This window comes from Pelmatolapia mariae, linkage group LG15 (genome assembly GCF_036321145.2).
Source record: "Pelmatolapia mariae isolate MD_Pm_ZW linkage group LG15, Pm_UMD_F_2, whole genome shotgun sequence".
Classification (NCBI taxonomy): Eukaryota; Metazoa; Chordata; class Actinopteri; order Cichliformes; family Cichlidae; genus Pelmatolapia; species Pelmatolapia mariae.
Window position 1 is genome coordinate 32417955 of NC_086240.1, and position 21351 is coordinate 32439305.

Below are 21351 nucleotides of genomic sequence, written 5' to 3' on the forward strand. Positions count from 1 at the left end.
TTGTGATGCTATGCCATGTCCTCATTAACATGCATGACATGCAGGAATTCACTGGAGGACATTTGCATAAATTATAGGAAAGTAAGTGCAAGTGCTGGGTGAGGGCAGAAGGAGAGAGAGCCGGTGTACTATTGTTTGTTTATGAAAGGATATTTGGCAGGTTTCCTAAAGGTGCCATGTGAATTGTCCGTGTGTGTATGATTTGTCACTGCTTGTAATTTTCTGCCCTGTAATGTATGATCTATCCGCTTCTGATGCAGAGCAGGGCTGTTACCCTAAAATGGGCCCAATCTGTTGCACTGATTAATTTGTTTCTTTGTGTTAAGTTGTACACTTACCATGACTTTCAGCTGCTAGCAGCACCAGTGAGAAGGAAGCTCTCTTCCCTCCCCTACTGTTCTCCCTTTAACAGGTAGTTACCAATAGTAACAGTCTCTCTTTATCTCATTTCTTCTGTGCTAGTTCTATATACCTTCAGTATTTATTCCCTCCCTCCTTCCATCCTTTGTTGCTCCTTTTACACATTCCTTCATTAGGTGGCTGTGCTGGTTGTAACAGTGGAGTAATCACATATGGTGCAGGGCACACATAAAGATGTGCTCCTGCAGGCAGCAGCTGCTGATACTAGCTGAAAATAGATTCCTAGTTCACTCAGCACTTTTCCTCCAGCAACTTTGCTGTTAATGCAGCAGGCCGGCCACTCAGCCTCGCTTAGGCTGCCACTGTCACAGCAGATGTGCAGAGTTTAAAGGTGCAGGACACAAGAGGCAGATTGTTCCAACAAAAAACTGGCCTTTTATTTGGCCAAAAGTGAAATCAATCCTGCCACATCCAGAGCAGACAGCAAGCACAAAAGTGGAGGTACACCAGCATTTTAACAATACATCTATACAGCACTTTATTTTACTTTTTGAGGTTTGAGTAGGGTTCATAGTTTGTTTTTGTTGCCTTGAAGTTTTTACAAGTGTAATTATCTCACTGCAACGGCAGATAAGTTCTTATCCTACAGAATTGTGACTTTAAGATAATAAATCTGTAAAGTAGCCTTATAATGCAGAAATTAACACACTGTCATCAAGATGATTTAAGATGCAACAAGAACGGTAGCAGTGTAAAAGACACACAGTCTGTCATTATTGGAGTTCATTATTGGATAAATACAGAAGTATGTTGTTTATTAGTTGTGCTGTGCTTATTAGCAGATAGTCTAGTCAAAGCCCCTCCCTCCACCCCAATCTGTCACAGTTGAACGCACTCACACTTACTCTAGCAGAGGCACACTCACCATCACAGATACAGCATCAGCAGTTTGCTTTTAACAATGACTGATGTCAGTGATTGTGCTCAGAAGTCTGTTGAGCAGGAACCCACTTTAAGGCGCATTGCAGCAGAGGCATCTGGAGACTGGATACACAGGGATAGCTTCCAGACGCAGTTGCATTGTACCCTGCAGGTACAGGATATATTCTTAAACTAAGGGTATATCCTGACTAATGTGTTCTTGTTTCTTAAAACTATTAAAACTTTTACTACATCTACACCAACTGTTTACATTAATCCAGTGTTGAGGACCCTTGAAACTTCTGTGACAACTCTGGGATTGTGCCGTAGTTTTGATAAGCAGACACCTTTTTTTTCTTTTTGAAAAGGATAAACCATCATTCATTACCTGTCTTAGAAGTCACCAGATAAACTAAAATATTATAGAATTCACACATCTTTTGTATATGTATCTTTCTTTTGATTGTATTTGCGCTTGTTCTCAGTAGAGGCTTCCTCAGGTGGATGGAAAATACTCCAGGTGTTGCTTTAATGTGTTACTATACTGACTTTGTGACAGCTGGTCATGTATCTTTAAGAGCTGCAGAGCCGCCAAGTTAAATGATTGGTCCTAATTTTTACCATTGGGTCAGTGCTTTTTCTGCAGAAAATTGTGATAATTTAAAAAAAAAAAAAAAAACTTTAAAAATAAATTATTGGTGTAACCTAAGTAATGGGTATTCATATTCTAAACACTTATATCTATCAATCATAAACAAGACTATTTGTAATCATGTCACAGCAACAGAGAAACTCAGTTAAACTAATTATGCAAGTCAAACTTGCATAAATTCTATTCATATAATATTGACATTAACATTGGAACTCTATATAATAGTGTCACACAGGCTGAGTCAGAAACCCAACTGGGATATATTTCTAGTCGTGAAAAGGCAGCTAAAAATTCTGGAGAAGAATTTTGAGCTGTACAATGTGAAGTCATTTAGTCGTAGGAGAGACTTGTTTTAATTAAGGAAGAGTGATCCATGAAAGATGAAATGTTATTGTTATAATAGTCAAAATCTAACTTCCATAAAATCCCAAATAAGGATTATCTTTTGGAAACCTGTAATAAACTTTAATTTAAAACATACACTACATTAATATATTTAATGATGAAATAAACATTTTACACTGTATTTCATTTAATTACAATCTTTTTTTAAATATAAAATTTAGTCATCAATCGCAAACCAGTAACAAGCAGTGCAGTATCTGACTGCTCCAGTCTGCATGCTAAAGTATACTTGGGCAAGGTACTGAACCCCAAGTTGCTCCCCAATGGTTTTATCAGAGTATAAATGTAGATAGAAAGCAAATAGGTGTAGAAAAAAGCGCTTGTATAAATCGCTATGAATGGGTTAATTAGGCATGTGGTCTGATTAATGTGGTCTCAAGTTGAGTAGAGAAGTATAAGTATAAGAACCCATACATTTACCATAAACACATTGCAAAAATGACAAATGGCACCAAAATACAACAGGAAGCAAGAAGCAATAATGAAACAGGAGAACGCAGACACAAAACTAATCGTAGCATAGAGGAATGACGTAGAAGGAAAAGTCAGGAACACTGAGTAAATAAAATAAACACACTGAAACTAAATAAACAAAATTGAAAGCACGGAGGGAATACACCAACTTGACCATCTAAGCAATAAGCACAGAAAAGAATCAAACATACAATACTAAGTCCAGCAAAACATTTGATTTTTTTATTTAGTATGGTTTCTATATTTTCTACAGGTTTGATTACATTTGATTACAAGTTTGTATAGCCCACTAATAAAAAAAATACATACTTGTGCTGTAATTCATGAGGTACTTACCTTTTCCAGTCTATATGCTAAAGTGTCCTTGGTTAAGAACCTGAAACCTAAAATAGTTACTGATTTATCACTGATGTGTGCCAAAGAAATCACTGATTTTAATTTAAACTATGTGGTAGTGAGCAGTGGAAAATTCTAGAAAAACTCTAGGAAGTTCTTAAATTGTAAATGAATATGTTGCTCTGTAGTATAGCAAGAAATAATCCAAAGCAAGAGTAAGACTCTCTCTAGGTTCAAATGACATTTGTTCTGCTGGCTCGTACCTGTTGGACTGATAAAAACCCCGATACATGGCAGTTTGTATGTTCTTCATTCCATACAACAAGTGAGCTCAAGATATATGTACATATACATACTACAGTGCTCCTACTTGGACTACTTTCTGCAGAGTAGCTAACTGAGTAATGGACATAATGAACAACTAAAGTTAAATATTTTTGTTTTATGTGTCTTTTTTCTTTTAGTCTGAAATACACTCAGTTGAGTGGCATTATTTGCTGGTATATTTATATTATATTTATTGTATTATATTATCTATCTAGTTTACATTACAAGTACATTGTCAATTTGATATTCTTACAGTTGTTTGAACTACTTTTTATAAACAGCTTTAGTTACTTTAGGTTCTTGGGTGATGTAAAGTGCTCTGCAAATGTAAAGTGGATCCACTGAAACACTGAAGCTTACTGTCCCACAGTCTGATAAAAGAGACATGGAAATCACCTCAGTTTGTCGCACATCAAAGTGAAATGAATGTGACTGATTAGGAGGGTTAGGTATTGCTGTATTGTTGTTGCCAGGAGTATGAAAGAGGTAAGTAGAATTAAGTAGAACACAGCATTAATATACCACATTTAGTGCACTTTGTGGTTTTGGTAAAGTGCGACTCAACAACGTATTTTTATACTGTTATTTTTTTTTAAAGAATCATAGAAAATTTGGTTCTTTCAGCTGATTTTAAATCCAAATTCTGAACATGACGGGCTCCTGACAGTTTTAGTTTTTATTTTCTTCTTCATTCATTTGCAGACTATGTGCTGTTTTAGGGTTTGAGAGTAAAGACTAAATATAAAGTTCCAAATTAGTACAAATTTGATGTGAGGTCAGCAAGTACAGTAGTCATTTTTTTGGATCATAGCGAACAATAAAATTATTATAAATTTGTTCGCCGCCAACAGAAAAAAAAAAAAAACAAAGAATAAAAATCCATGGGGATCTACCCTTGTAAGAAGTGAACCACCTTTGTAGTGCGGAAAACCCAGGGTGGTTACCTGGATAAGCCAAAATCCGGAGGGTTGGTGGTTCAAACCTTGGCTGCTCCACTCTGCTAATAAATATCCTTAGATGCTGGATACTAACTCCAAGTTGCTCTCTGATGCTTCCATCGGAGCGTGAATGTGTGTGAATATTAGAAAGCATTTAAGCTAAAAAAAAAAAAAAAGGTTCTTGTGTTAACGCGTGAATGAGGCGTGTTGTAAGAAGCCCTTTGAATGCTAGGAAGAGTAGAAAAGTGCCACATAAAAACCAGTCCAGTGTGAAGTGTTAAGGCACTGGTAGTCAAAGCAGTTTCCCCAACAGTCCTTATAAAACACAGATTGTTGCTGCTGCTCTCTGGGGTGTCTGACAGTGACTGCAGCACCTTTGGAAGCTACTGCTATTCTAGCACACCAAATACCATGGGTAATTCAGCTTCTTGCTTCCCCCAGCAAAGACAGCTAAACAACTAAACACTGGGCTTATTAAACCCATATTGTGTTACTCATGCTTTTCATCTACAAGCATCTGCTAAATCCTTTAAGAAAGACTTTACATTAATGGACACTCAAAGGTAGCTTCTATCTCATTCCCTTCACTGTTTGTCACCAGTGAAGTAACCTAACCTGTGTGTACCTAACCTAACCTGGGATAAACCTGCAGGAATTGGTTGGTAGAGCCAGAGCAAAGAGCTGAACACAACCTAGTGTGAATCTGATGCTGATCTCCATAAAGTATACAAACATGGAATGGAAAGCTTCCCTCTATTAGCCAATGCCACATAGTGACAATGGGAAGAGGCGGAAATCATACAAAATGTGAAAGGAAAAGTGTTTCTTATGTATTATCATCCAAAAAGTATTAATTTATTATCAATATTAAAACTTTCGCTATAATTTACTGTTCAGTTTGTGAAGATCATTGCTAATTATTTTAAGAATTACTATCATATAGCTTTGAAGTACAGCTATCTCTTTGTTTTATAGTTCTCATGTCAAGGGTAAAAATAGGTAACTAAACATAAACCACTGCATGTGTTTATACATCTCACTGCAAATAAGAATTTTGCAAATACAGCAGTAGCAGGACTGTAGACAAAGCCAACTCTATATGACTGTGGAGCAGACGTGTTGATGCTGGAATGTCCCACAGATTGGTATTATGAACACAAAGATGGACACAACGTACCTACGTCCAGTATAGCACCAGATCTTCTTTTACTGCTGTATAGAATGCTCAGTGCTGGCCCAATAAAAAGATTAACCAGTACTTTGCAGTGTTTTTGTATGTCATTGGAGCTGTCAGTTTGTCTCACCACACTCCAAGTGCTCTGAACAATAGCTGCGCTGATAGTAATGCTGGCAATTTCCCTGTTTTTTGCAGGTCACTGCCAGAGGATTCGCCCCATTGTTGCAGTTTGCCTACACTGCTAAGCTGTTACTCAGCAGAGAAAACATTCAGGAGGTCATCCGCTGTGCTGAATTCCTGCGCATGCACAACCTCGAGGACTCATGCTTTCGCTTCCTGGAAGCTCAGCTGCGCAGCGAGGAGGACGGCTTGCTGCTTTGCCACAAGGTGGCAGGAGAAGCAAATAACTTGGAGGATGAGAACATGCAATCAGAAGCAGAAAGGCCCACCTCCCCCATGGCCCGACATTGTGCAGATGCCCTTACTTCGTGTCGAGACCCCGACAACGATCGGCTAACGATGGCTATGCCTGGTAACTTCACAGATAGCCGACCAGATTTTGATCGGCATGGAGCATCGGATCTGCCGCGATGCCCCAAGTACCGGAAATACCAGTGGGCTTGCAACAAGCACAATAATGACTCCTCCTCACATACCAGTACCTCAGGTTTTCCAAGCACATTAAAGGAGACCACCATTAGTGGGGCAGTGGCAAATCAGGGCACACTGCCTTTGGCACAGATCAAAGTGGAACCACAGGCAGAGGAAGAGGCCATTCCTTTGTGCCTGTCAGGAGATGAGCAGGACACCAGGGACACGGATGTCATAACAGCCATGGAGATGGATAACCCTATATCTGTAGAAAGAACCAAGAGACCCAAGTCCCCTTCCTGCCTGCGAGCCTTCTTCAAGAAAGGAGTTGACATCTCCAGTCTGCCCAACACATCACAGCAGCTATTCGCCAATAGACTTATCTGCCCCCAGGACAAAGGAAACTCTCAGGGAGATCATAAAAAAGACTTAGGCCCTTTCACTGGGGAGGTGGCTCTACCTGTTGCATCCCCAAAAGAGGTGGATGGTTTTCCTGCTAGTTTGTCCCACAAATCAACTTCCTGCGATGGGGTTTGCAAACAGGAAGTTGAAATCGACCGCCGCAGTGTCATATTTTCCTCAGGGGCCTGCAATCGCCTGGGAAATCCAGCGCATTCCTACCCTGTTGGGAACTCTTTGGAGATTGAGCTCTCTGAGCACATGACAAAGGGGCTGTGGGCTGGAGCTAGCCATTCCCTACCCACCTCCCAGTCCTATTGTCCCAGTACCACTTCTTCTGAGCCCCAAGTCCTGTGCCGCCCTAGGCCCAACACCAGCTGCCCAGTGCCAATCAAAGTATGCCCGCGCTCACCACCTTGTGAGACTCGCACCAGAACTTCCAGCTCCTGCTCCTCATACTCCTACGCAGAGGATGGCAGCGGAGGGTCTCCCTGCAGCCTGCCCCAGTTTGAGTTCTCTTCTTCACCATGCTCTAATGTGGCTCGCTGTCTCAATGTGGACCAGCAGGAGCAAAGTGTGGGAGGGGAGGTTGTTTTTAACCAGGTGAGGCCCAAGATCAAATGTGAGCAGTCCTATGGCACCAACTCTAGTGACGAGTCGGGCTCCTTTTCAGAGGGAGACAGCGAGTCCTGCCACGTGCAGGAGCGAGGATCAGAGGTGAGTATAAAACATTGTTTTTCACATCTAACACAGAGTGTAGCTATTATACTCAAGTCCACCAACACTAATTATACTGCATTTACCTGCTCTCCATTAGCAGTCATTAAATCATTGTGTAGTAAAAGGAATGTTCCAAGCAAGATTTACAGCAGCACAAACTGTCACGGTACTGGGTCTGTGACCCAGTGTTTTGTGTGTTTTAGTTGTATTCTTTGATTATTGTTATTCACGGATTTTGGTTCTGCTTGTGTTATATTTCTGTTACTTTGCCTTTCTCGTGTTCCTCGTCTTGTCACTCTTGTCTCCATGTTCCTTCTGTCTTCCCAGTCAGTCGTGTCTCTGTCTCAGTGTCTAGTCTGCATCTTTGTCCTTGTCTTGTGTTTCCTATTTTACTTTGAAAGTCTGTGCCCTATGTCAGTGTATCTAGTTTTGCTTCCCCTTGTCTCGTTATGTCTGATTAGTCTCAGCTGTGTTTCCCTTCTGTTTCCCATTCCCTCTTTACTCCCTTGTATATTTAAGCCCTGTGTTTTCCCTTGCCCTTTGTTGCATTGTACCTTCACCATGCTGTGTTTTTTGTCCGTGCTTCTGGTTCTCTGTTTCCCGGTTTTCAAGTTTGAGCTTCTTGTTTTGAGTTCCTAGTTTAGTTTTCTTGTATTTTATGTTCGAACGTTCTCCAGCAATAAAGCTGCCGCCTTTAGTTAATCATTCAGTCTCCGACCTAGACGTGCTTTGATATTAAAGATGCATTTTATGCATTTTCAGAGATGTGTGTCATGAGTCTAACATTTAGAGCTGTCATTGGAGTGACATCTTTTATAAGTCAGTTTTGGACGTCCAATTTTGGTCCACTGAAGGGGTTGTTTTGTAACACCAGGCAAGGTCTGTTTTTTTCAACATCTCTTGAAGGTCTAGTGTTGTCATCTGTACGACCTCTGTGTACGGGCTAAAGTGTGGTTGTGGACGTCTTTTCAAAGTCAAACAGACTCATTCTAGACGTCATTTTTGTACTGCTTCTATAGGCTCTGTAGTCCCATGTTTCCAGAGGGAGGAGGGCATGTTTTCTGTACGGAAACAGTTATGTGTAAAGGTGTAATCAGCGGACATCTCCAAGATATGGCAGGCTTCTGAGCTAAAAACAAAAGTGAGCAGCTCCACAGTGGGTTTCAAATAGAAATCTCCTCAGCTTCTCACAGGCAGCTTGAAAAATGTGTGCATCAACAAAGACTGTTGAGCAGATAGTCCAGTTCATACTGGACTATTAATTAAAATAAACCAGTTAAAGACAAACAGGAAAATGTAAAATAACAACAACAAAGAAACATGGGTACTGAATAATTTAGCAGGCTAACACATAATAAATTGTGTTTGTTTATAAATAATCCATATTCATATGTATCATGTTGATAACAACATTGTTAATATTTGTGAATTAAAAAATATTATATTTACTAATCATGTAAATTCCCTGCATCTATCATGGATGTCCAGATGACGTCCAAAAAAATGGCCTGGTCTAAAGTTCAAATGGTTAACGTCATACTGACGTCAAAGTTGGGCCATGTTTGGACGTCCAAATTGTGGACCTGGTTTGGATGTTGTACAGATGTCCAGAATTGGTCATAGTCCAACAGAACCAATATATAGACAAGATCCGCACATCTAGCCGACGTCCAATGTCTAGTGAGTAACCACCAGTGCTGCTAACACTGAGGCAGATGTGAGGGAGTCCATATTCAAAACTAAAGATATTTTGTTTTGCATCTGCTATTAACAAGCACAAGAGCTTCTAAAAGTGCCTGAAAAGCCTTCAGTTGATCCAAAATGCTAGAGTGAGGGTACTGACAGGGACTTGAAAGAGAGAGCTTATTTCTCCCATACTCTCTGCATTTGCTCCCTGTTTAATCCAGATTAAATTTAAAAGTGCTTGCTCTTAGGGAGGTCTTCCCATTGTTGGGGATTTCTCTGTATTAATGTCTTTACCTATAAGGGGCCTTGAGCCAGTTGCTATTGTGCATCCCCAAAGGCTAAAACTGAATTGTTATTTTGTTATAGTTTCATTTACGTAAGGACAAAATAGTTTTTTATAGATCTGTCTGATCTGTAATTTTACCCACTTATATGATATGGTACTGATATGATAACGATAGGGGACAGTAAAGGTTTAGTGAGAGACCCTCACCTGGCCCCCTTTGGCCACACTTCTACCAAGCTTTGCATATTGCAAAGTAATTTCAACCACTACTTTACAATGTCCTGTGTCAGTAAATTTTTAATTGTCTGGGGTTGCAGTGAGTTGGAAGTGAGTAGGTGTGACATTCATGATGGAGCCGTAACACAGCTCAACAGTGCTGACAAGCATAACAGCAAATCCTCTAATCACCCCACCCCATCCCTTCACATCCTCCACCCTCAGTCTACCAGACTCCTAAATGTAGACAACTGTTGTTTACCAGGTAAAGATCATTGATAGACTCTTTAATTCTCAGAAAAAGTCCAGTCTTGGTGTAATAACATGGAAGAGATTTCCCATCTGAGAGAAAGATAATAAAATCAATTCTCAGAGAAAAACTTTATGGCCTAAAAATGCTGTTTTTTACAAGCAAAATTTCCATCTTCGCTTTGAATCTTAGATCCACTGTGTGGTCAGGGCCTTTTCCATGTTCTCCTCGTGTTAGCGTGGCTCTGGGTACAGTCCAAAGCCATGCATGTTAGGAGTTAGGTTAATTGGTAATTCCAAATTGCTGTTAGGTGTGAATTTGAGTGCAAATGATTGTCTGTCAGATTGGCGACCTGTCCAGGATGTACCCCATCTCTTCCAGCTTCAGCTCCCCCACGACCCTGATAAGGATAAACAGGATAGAATAGATGGATGCATCCATTGCTGAAAGTGTTAAGTGAAAACATTGCATCTCCAAAGTGTCTCTTTCTAAATATTTTGTTGTATTGTATTGTATTTATTTATTTTTTACCTTTGATTAGTAGCTGTTAATAGCACTAAATTGTACATATCTCAAATAAGCTGTGACACACTCCCCAGACAGCTGGGTTGTACAGTCTTTTCGCTCCAGTGTTTGAACTTATGACCTTTTGGCTCCAGGAGGCTCCAAAAGAGCACATGTCTTATGATATGACATTCACTGATATTTGCTTGAAGTGTAGGCAGAATTGGTTTTGTTGAACTTGAGAGCAAAAAGAGAGAGAGAGAGATAGTGGAGTGTTGCCATGGTGATTCATTTCACAGAGCGAGATGGTGCATTGCAAGGTTTGGAGCTACATGACAGGATTGTGCTTTACTGTGGAAAGAATTTTGTTCTGCTGCACAAACAGAGCTGCGAGATAAAGCAGCTTGGCAGTTATGAGTAGTTATCACCTTCACTGCACGATGCATACCAGCCTCTACCATCAGATTTATGGGCCTTTGAAGGGCCTGCTAAATATGCCACTGTAACATGGGATTAATTTACAGCACTGAGCTATAAAACCAGAAGAACAGCCTAAAGATTACATTTCAATTCCAGTTGGTAAATTGGAACATACAGTGTACGGCGTTGTTTAAGTCGCACTACACAACTAGCCACAGACCAGTGGCGCTCTGTCACCATCAGAGTAACCAAAGCACGCAGTTATTATCTAGTGAAATCGAAAAAAATTAACATCAATTAAAAATTGCAAAAGTATAAGATGCATGTCTCTGAAAAATATCTTGATTGACCAAATATACAAAGTTTAACTAGCAGTTTCACTACTACACTGCCATCTTTTTTCATTAATAATGTGTCCTGTGTAATAACCACATCACACAGGGCACAATAGATTTATTTCAACTGTGATGTTTGAAATAAATGATAAAGATAATTTTTTTAATGTATTTTTAAATACTTTTGAAATCAAGATGTAGGCTTGTGTTTCTGAGCTGTTGCCCACACATAACAGCCGCTACAAGCATATCGTTTAAGAGATATAATGCATTTCTGTAGACTAAACATAATACAAACTGTTTAAAATGAGCTCGATCTTAAACATCTATGACAAAATTGTCCCAGCTGCCACAGGGCGAGAGGCAGGTTACACCCCTGACAGCCTCTCACAGGACCACTCACTTTTTCCAGGATCTGGAGACAAGCCATACAAACACAAGGAGAACATAGCCAGATTTGTAGCATATTTAATTAATGAAATTGTGTCACTGATTGTTGCATTTATTGGCAGCAATCGCATTAGTGGTCTTGATTTGAGCTCTTTTGCAGTAGGCGTGCCAGAACCACGCGACTAGTCACTAGTTGAGTTAATAAAGAGACCTGAGAATTTCGATCACTCAAATCTATAGCTAATGCTGTGTTGGTTGCCACAGTCCTACCTGCTTATGACAGTGCAGGCAAATCTCCACTAGCAGCACTATCTAAGCTGAGCATGTATCATGCATCTGGCGCAAGCAGCATTAATACCCCAGTTTGTCTCCTGTATTTGTAGCTGTCAGACCTCCAGCTCCTGGCTGTGGTGTGGGCGTAAAGCTCATTCTCGCGTATAGTCTGGCCACAGCAGAGCAAATATTGATCTCAGAGCTAGTGGGAGGAATAAGGAAGTAGTCCTGATACATCAGCACATTGATGTTTTTTTCTGTCAGGCAACACATAAAATAGGACAGGAAATGCACAGACCTTAATATCAGTTCCGCTCCCCTTGCAAAATGCCAAAGAAACTTTACTCTAGTCTAGATATGATGTGGCTGTGGTCTAAATAAAGATTTGCCATTCATAATGTTAGCTTTGGAGCTGTTTTTTAGGCGCATGCAATAGTGATACCAGTACATGAATAAGATGCCACATTAAATTTTTGTAACTGGTGCCTTTGTTACCTTACCATCTCCAGGCAATTGTAGGCAGTACAGTAGCATCAACTGGAAATAAAGTACTCTTTGGAATTATAGTTTAATGTTGTACTGGAATCAGAAATATGATGGTAAGAACATCTAAGTAGGCAAAAATGGAAGAGCCTTGTTTCAACTAGGAGGATGTTTGTTTATTGCTTTCCAGTCCGTGCTTTATAGGGGCAATACATCTAAAAACACAGGGCTGTCTGGGACACAGAAATGACTCCAGTGACTCTCGTCTTTGAGGCATAAGTCCTGGAAGCACAGAGACATTTAGCATCCAATGGTAATCTGCAGAATTCTTGCAATGTTGACTTTTTAGCCACTGGCAAACCAGTGTTGTGATGTTTTGTACCCACATTCCCAGTAATAGTGTCAAGTACTACAAGGTTTGTTTTTGGATTTTCTGTGATGAAGTTTGACACACTTTTCTTATTTGCCAACCCATTTCTTTATATCTGTTTACTCTGCAACTCATTATTTTGACAGTTAAATGTCTGATATTGTTTTTAATTTGCAGTGGCACTGCAGAGTGCTCAGAGTGGGGCAGAACAGTTACCAGTGAATGTCTCAACATTATCATGATCTTCATTAAATGCTGACTAATGGCATGCATGGGAAATTCTACTCTACAATCTAATTTATAAGCATGTGAGATGGGATTAATTAAACACATGCAGAATTATAAACTGCACATTCCAGTATAAAATCCAATTTTAATTTGGATTACATGAGAGGCAAATATTACACAGACTTATGCCAGAGGTGTCAACTAGAGACAATTTTAGGAAATTGCTTTAGCTTTTAAAGAAACTTCCAGAGCAAATACATTTGTGTGGGAGTAAAGTGAGGGTTGTGGTGGATTCTGCAGGTGGAACGCAGACCACAGTGAACTGTCCCACTGTGGATCATCCATCGAGGTGTCCCACTCAAGCTTGGCTAGCAGGTCTCCTCATGGTACCTGTGTGTTGCTGAAACTAAAGAAATCAAATCAACTTTATCCTATACCTTATGCATTTTTTTAACTTCCTACACACACACATGTTGGGGACATTTTTTTGTTGTATAGTATCTTGCCCATTCACATTTTGACCTGCAAAGTGTAACTGAACAAAGCAGGGACCAAACCACTGAGCTCTCGATAAAATCCAACAAATTGCTCTTCCTCCTGAGCCCCAGTCATGCCCATGTATTTAATACAGACATTATTATTTCAGTCCAGATCACTACAGCCAAAGAGATTTCTGGAAAAATAAACAACTCACACCAATGAAGAATTCTAATTTTTTCTACTGATTGCATTTTAGCGTGTGTAATGTTTCACGTTCACCTGTTAAAAGGGATTTTTTTCTTCCGACTGTGGTCAATTGCTTCATCATAGGGGGTCATCTGAATGTTGGGATTTTCCCACTGATATTGTTTGGTCTTTACCCGAAAATATAAAGAACCTCGAGGTGGCAGTTGTAATTTGGCACTATATGAATGAAATTGCATCAAATTGAATCAAATAGCTTAAATGGCAACATCTGTAGTTAGTGGAGACAAAAGGAAATGCAGTTTAATATTACAGGTCAGACAGTAATTGTCTTCTTCTATCATTCTGTCATTGGCCAGGCACAGAACTGGTTAACTCTCTAAGAAGTTGGAGGTGTTTGTTCAAATGAAGAGCTTCAACATTGCAACATTAAAAAAGTCAATTACCACATCCTGCTTTACACTGAAGGCACTGGCATGAGACTGATACTGATCTGCAGCAAATGGAAAAAACAAAACAAAAAAACAACAGCAATTGTATGGCAGTATTGTTAGGCTGACATAAGTACCCACCTGCTCATTGTTATCTGTCATCTGCCTCATTTCACATCATTAAAAAGACATTGAGTCATGTTCATCTTGCTGTTTTCATGTTCTGGATTGTTCATATTCAGAGAAGCAGACAGAGAGGGTGATGTTGCACTGAAGACAACAGTATAAGCAGTCAGACAAATTTTAGTGCATGGTGTGCAGAAGCTCCAAATTTGTGAGAGAACTTGTCTCTTCTCTAGTCGAAAGCATCACCTAAGTAATATTTGTATCCTGAATTTGAGACTGGAACATCAATTATTGTTTAACAGCACATGTCGCCCATGCCTGGCACCGCACTGCTGCTGATAACAGATGAGCCCTACTTTTCACTCTGTACCCCATTTCCAGCATAATGACCCAGAGAAGTAGACTAAGGGTGGGGAGGAGAGCTGCAAAGAAATGTAAATCCAGAGCAGTTGGCTGTGAATTTATGACCATGGCTGAAGCATACTCTGTCATCCCGGCTGTGCTGCTGAACTCGTTAGTGCGGTGGAGTGGTTATATTTATCCATCCCCTGTGTACTAGTGAGTAGTCGAGAAAGAAAGTATTACAAGGTCATGGCATCCCCTTTCCTCTTGTTCTTCTTCGCCTGTTTTGGCCAAAGATCCTATAGTAATCAGCACACGGTCTAAAGACATGAATGTCAGGTTAATTATTGATTCTACATACAAAGAACATAGAAAAATTCACTAAATCGTTAAATTAGGGTTGTAGTTTAAATAGCTTGTGTGCCACATATAAATATCAGTCCGTTCCACATTATGGTACATAATCCTTCTAATCACAGACGAGGAGTCATCTTGCCCTTGGCTTTGTGTGAACCTGGCTGCTCCTGATGTTTCATAGGTCTGTCTGTTTTTTCTTTGAGGCTGGAGTTGTCGTGCCCTGGAGGAGCACACAGAGCTGAGTGTGGCCTTGAAAGCTTGCGTCATTATTTATTCATGTGTCTGCATGCAGATGTCGAGTCGAGATGAGGGTCCCTGGCAGCTCAGAGGGCTGTACCTCTAATGAGGAAACTCAAACCTTTTTCCTCTCCTAGAGACAGACTGAGATCTAAATTTGCTCTTCAGTGAGAAGTCATTTTGATTCTGTCATGGGTAGGCACAGTGCTTTATCCCCCTGAGTGCAGCACTTCCACCAGGTGATGCCTCAGCCACCGCTGTACACAATCTGGTGGAGAAACAGAGGTGAGCTGCCTCTGCCGTACCTCTGTCTGTAGTCATCTAAGTGTCCAAAGGTCTCAAGGGAGCTCCATCAGCCAAGTATAGTAGAAGCGTGGAGCTGCATCTCTCTCTAGTCTCTTCCTCCTTTGTTTGACTTTGTTCTTCCTGTGCTCCACTGAGGAAGCCACAGAGAGAGAAAGGGAACGGGAGAGGAGAACGGGAGAGCTGCAACTCCTCTCATCCCTGCCAAGCTCTCTGGCTGTATTCCTCTGGCTCTTTGTTATGCCTCTTCTCTTTCCCTCACTGCCTAAAGCTACAGCTCTCTGGTGCAGACAGATACCACTGGGGTGGATCTGCCTGTGATATGCTTATTGTAAGGTCTGCCATCACCTAAGAGAGAGAGGCTGCCTTATTGTGGCTCTCCAGACTGAGAGAACGAGAATAAACAGATACAACCTTGATTTCTTGTCATATCAGGGACCAAGCTTCTGGTGGCTTTCTGGATTTGATTCTCCTGGCCTATTTAAAGATGTATTTAGCACATTAATTCTTTTGTTCTGCAGCATAAGAGGACTGCTGCTAAGTAGTGCAGATACTCATGCACCCACAGTTCACCTGATACTGATTTAGATCAGGTTGACAAGTCACTGCCCCTCTCAATCTGTCAAACTGGCACACTTCCAGGTACTAGGGGACAGATGGAGGGGGACTCTTTTCTTGGATCACCTTTGCCCCATCTGCTGAGGATGTGCTGTGTGTTAAATATGAGGCACAGAGAGCTGAAATCTCACCAAGTCGCTTATTCTCAGGCGTGTGGAGTGGGGCTTTTTTGCCATCTTGTGGTCAGATTTAGAAACTGGCCGACAGCAAGCAAACCCAGAGAGAGAATCGTCTACCTCAGCGGTCCCCAACCTTTTTTGCGCCACGGACCGGTTTATGCCCGACAATATTTTCACGGACCGGCCTTTAAGGTGTCGCGGATAAATACAACAAAATAAAACTAGTACCGGTACCGAAAAAAAGAAGATTTATTCATAACACATGTGAAAAGGCCCAGGAAAACCGTGTTCAAGATAAAAATGATAACAAAATAACGCTGAAAACCGATAAAAACCCTGAAAACCATACATTTCACACCCGAGACTCAACCCTCACGGCCCGGTACCAAACGACTCACGGACCGGTACCGGTCCGAGGCCCGGGGGTTGGGGACCGCTGGTCTACCTGGTAGATTAATTTCAAAATTACTAGTAAATTAAAATGTAATCCTTCATTAATCTCGTGATGTGTAACAAAAACCAAGTTTTAAGATATTAATAAAGATTTTATTGTTAACTGTTGTGGGGTTTAAATTACGTTCAATTTTAAAATTTTGAAACTGTTTTTCTTTTTTAATCATTAAAGAAAATAAACAGTGCAAATTTAGGAACTACACGATATATATTATTGTCTAGTTCTAAAATAAGTAAACATTAAAGGCATTCTTCCGCATTTTTGTATAGTTTTTTTACTTTATTTTTATAAACTTTTTCAAAGAGAAAGTAAACGTCAATTACATCAGTCAAATAACTATACAGAAGGTTTACAGTTCATTTGTGTCCACCTTTGGTTTATTTATTTATTGTTCATTAGTTTTTTGTTTGTTTGTTTGTTTGTTTTTGATATTCAGAGGGTTCTCATAAGTCATATCAAAAGACAAGTCTCTCAAGAGGGAAAGCCAATATTCTTATCCAGAAACTCATTGCCAGCCCCTAAGTAGAACGAGATGGTGATAGTATTCATAATGAACAAACAAGCGAAAGTTAGTTTTTTAAGTATTCTGTCCCAGACTGGCATGATATCCAAGTACTTTCACTTACTTGCAGTCTTAAGTTTCCTGAGGAAACAGTCAGGTGTTCCATGTTAACCTTAAACTATGTAATACTATACATTTAGGTGAAGAAATACTCATCGATCCATTTTTACTGGTAAACTGTGTCAAATGCCACCCAGTGGAATTATCATGCTTTTCTTTCAGCTTTTAAGTTATTGGATTCTTTCTACTAGATGCCTGAAGATGTTGCAGTGGAGGTAGATAAGTTCTTGGAAGCTTTTATCTCCAGTCTCAATAAAGACTGGAAAGGTATATTTATTTAACTTTGATCTAAATGCTTCACAATTAGGGTTACACCAGTGAGTCAAAATGCACAGCTGTGCTTCTCTGTGCTAATCCTCCATGCAAAGCACAGACATCCCCCCTTTATCCATGTGTAGTCGTAATGCCTGAAATTTAATCCTTGATTCTTGCTCTCCCCAAATGAATGTTGAAAACAACAGTCGCCTCAAGATGCTTAATATTCGAGGTAAAGACCCTACAATAACAGAAAGGACGCAATTGTCATTTCTCCTTTGTTTATTGCTGATAAACAGTTTATTAGCTAATCATGATTAAAAAAAGAAATATTAGTGTAGGCAATGTATTCATTTTTACCTCACAGCCATAAAAGGCTAATGAGTTATTGTTGTCACCCTGCTGGGCGGACAGCGTGGGCACCTAATTCTGTGAATGCAATGACCTGAGAACAATGTAACATCATCTATTATAGGTGCATCTACAAAAAAAATCTTACACAAGTTCAAAACTAAATAAATAAGAGTCAAAGGTCAGAGGTCAAGTTGTTTGAAAATCTTATGATTGTAATAACTCAAGGATTTTCAAATTGATACCATAGGTGCATCTACTAAAGCTCCTGGACACGTTCAAATCTCAGTGATCTCAAGGTCAGAGTAAATTTTCCGAAAACCTTGTGAGTGTGATAACTTGAGAACAAGGTGACATAGAATTCTGAAATTAATACCATAGATATGGCTAATAGGAGGCTGAGGAGTAGCACTGACAGTTGCTAGTTTTTTTTTTTTTACAGTGGTTATGCATGCAACTGTATGATGACAAATTCTTCAAGTATTTGAATTTAAGGATTTGTTTTTGTTGCCTTTATATTTACAGCTCCCTTTTTTTGATGGTGACAGTTTTGAGTGTTATGTATATTTACTTCCACTTAGGATCCACATAGATCTGAGTAGACTTCTATCCGAATAGTACATTAGAACTAATACATTTGGTAGTTTTATTAGGTTTAGTAATAGTGGGAAAAAATGTCATCACCACATAAAAAGGTTTAAAAGACTAGATGATGAGAAAGGTTAACCATTCTCATCATCTAGTCTAACAACCACTGACTTTTGTCTCTGAGCAATAAAAATCAGAACAGTGTATATTAAAAAACAACTGTTGGTTCCATCCTGGCCATGTGGTCTATGAAACCATGGGAATTACAGCAGAAAATGTGATCATGTTCTTTGAGATTACATTACAATCTTTGAACCTTCTTGATTGGTGTGTCAGTTAGACACAGGGAACACTCACTTAGTGTCTTTGTTTCTTTGAAATCCCCGTAACTTCTACTTGCTGTAGCTCTATCAGCACTGGCGTGATGTCAAACCTGCTGTTTCCCAGGAGTGATATCTCAGTTTCCCTGTAGTTGTAGTTTACACGTTGCTCTTAACGCCTAGACAATCTGAAGGTACTCCCCTCTTTTTCATTTTTTCCTCCATTGGCTCAGGTGTGCCAATGTAAATGACAAAAACACTCTGAGCCCTAGCATCTGGGAACGGAGTCCGTTTTCTTTAAGTGTTTTTTTTTATGCTGGTATGAGTCTTTCTTTTCATGAGATTTGGTCAGGTACTCTTGATCCACAAACTTTCTTCTCCCATTTTGTAGAGTCTTGGCTTTTTTAGTATCTGTGCTATCCACCATAGCACAGATACTGATCTTAGTATACCACAAGAAAACATAACATGCAAATACAACTGATTTCATTTTTTTTTCCTTTTTTGAACATGTATATGTGTATGTGTTGCTTTCAGTGATTTATAGATCAAGGACTTATTTACTTGTATTACATATCTTGTTAGGGCTTGATGTGACCGGGTCCAGGTAGACGAGCATTGCTGGAGCTCCTGTACCCAGATATGCGCTCCAGCATGTAGTTTTGTCAAAGATCTGGCATCTTTGTTGTACTGAAACTTCTGGCATCATTGGCATGCCTCTTTCTTTGCTTGCAATTTGTTCTAGGGGTCACTCTGGGATTGTAGGTATTTCACTGTTGTTGGCAAGATGCAGTCTGCTGCTCATGAAGCATGATGATTTGGGCTGGCAACTTCAGTCCATTGACAGTAGTATTCTTGTACTGTAGGTTGAAATAGGGGTCTTTGTTGTCCTCTCTGGGTTTTGTGCAGATCCAATTTGTAGTTTAAACTGTCTTTTTAGCTGAAGCATTGGTCTAGGGGCTTTGAGGACTTGCTGTGACATGCTGAAAATCCAATGATTCTGCAAACTTCTCATGAGCTGTAGAGTGCCCTGTTGTCACTTCAAATTGTTTTTGGGAGGTCATGTCTGCCAAATACTCCCTTTATTTTGTGGACGAGAGCAGCTACGGCGATGTCATCTTTGGATTTTTCGACACCCAACATCCAGAAAAATATTATAAACAACTAAAGCTCAATGCTGAACATTGAGGATTCTGATTGTTTCGTTGGTTAAAGAAGCAATTGTTATTGCAACTAGATGAGGTCATGACCAAGAATGACCAAGCTAAGAGAAGGAAGCACTGATGATGGCTAACTAACTGGACATAGTGATAGTGGACAAGCAGAGGACCAGTGACAGATCTAACTATACCAAGTGATAGCAACATCAAGTTGCTCTAGTTTGGATCCCATCTGAGATCTCTTTAACATTGTCAGGGAAATGTGGATGTACTAATTTGGTGATTAAGAAAATGTATAAAATTTTGTTTTCTTGATTCTAATCTGTTGGAAAGTCCCTTTTACACTGCCGAAGCTGCGGTTCCTCAAACCCAGAAGCAATTTCCACAGCTACATTAATAGGCTAGGACACATCAACGTTAAATGTTTCAATGGATCCATCACCTTAGAAACAAACAGCAGCACAGAGGGCGCCCTTATTATTGATATAATTAACTTGAAATAAAATGTTATTGTAAGACCCTACAATAATACATACAGAGAAAAACCCAACAATCATATGACCCCCTATGAGCAAGCACTTTGGCAACCCTGGGAAGGAAAAACTCCCTTTTAACAGGAAGAAACCTCCAGCAGAACAAGGCTCAGGTAGTGACGGCCATCTGCTGCGAACAGTTGGGGTGAGAGAAGGAAGACAGGATTAAAGACTGTGGAAGAGAGCCAGAGATTAACAACAAGTATGATTCAGTGATTCAGAGGTCTGTTAACACATAGTGAGTGAGAACTATATGATTTAGCAAAAAGGGAGCAAAAAGTTTTAAACCTAATCTTAAAAGTAGAGATAGTGTCTGTCTCCCGAATCCAAACTGGAAGCTGGATTCATAGAAGAGCGGCCTGAAAACTGAAGGTTCTGCCTCCCATTCTACTTTTAAATACTCTATGAACAACAAGTAAGCCTGCAGTGCGAGAGCGAAGTGCTCTAATGGGGTGATATGGCACTACAAGGTCATTAAGATAAGATGGGGCCTGATTATTTAAGACCTTGTATGTGAGGAGCAGGATTTTGAATTCAATTCTGGATTTAACAGGGAGCCAGTGAAGTGAAGCTAATATAGGAGAAATATCCTCTCTCTTTCTAGTCCCTGTCAGTACTCTTACTGCGGCCTTTTGGATTAACTGAAGGCTTTTCAGGGAGTTTTTAGGACATCCTGATAATAATGCCCAGGTGGACGATAGATGATCACAAATAGGACTGGTTTTTGAGTTTTCCAGCTGGGGTGGACAAAGCTAAGCATCAGGCTTTCCAGTGAATTAAAAGTCTGTTTTGGTCTTTGGTTGATTAATTAGCTGGTGTGGAAAGCCATGTACCAACAGAGACTTGGAAGAGAGAGACCTAATGTTTAATAATCCACATTTCACTGTTTTACTCTGTGGTGCAGATGTGGATACTGTATTGTTCTTTCTTTGTGATTTTTTTTTTATGTTTAAATCATTTGTTGTTGTTTGTTTGTTTTTTTGTCTGTTTGGGAGCTGACACAGTCTTTAAGGGGATGGGGTTTGGGGGGGTAACAGGAGGAGAGAAGCTGCAGAGAGGCATGTAAGACTGCAACTCTGCTTCCTGGTCCCAACTCTGGATAGTCACATT

General features: G+C 40.0%; 1 protein-coding gene across 2 annotated transcripts in view; it reads left to right on the forward strand.

Moving 5' to 3' along the window:
• Positions 1-21351, forward strand: part of bach2b (BTB and CNC homology 1, basic leucine zipper transcription factor 2b) — a 97538-nt gene that overhangs the window by 65896 nt on the left and 10291 nt on the right. For both annotated transcript variants that reach the window (XM_063495315.1, XM_063495316.1), the window contains one exon: positions 5786-7297. In XM_063495315.1, coding sequence (XP_063351385.1) covers positions 5786-7297 — 1512 coding nt within the window. The remainder of the gene's footprint in view (positions 1-5785; positions 7298-21351) is intronic.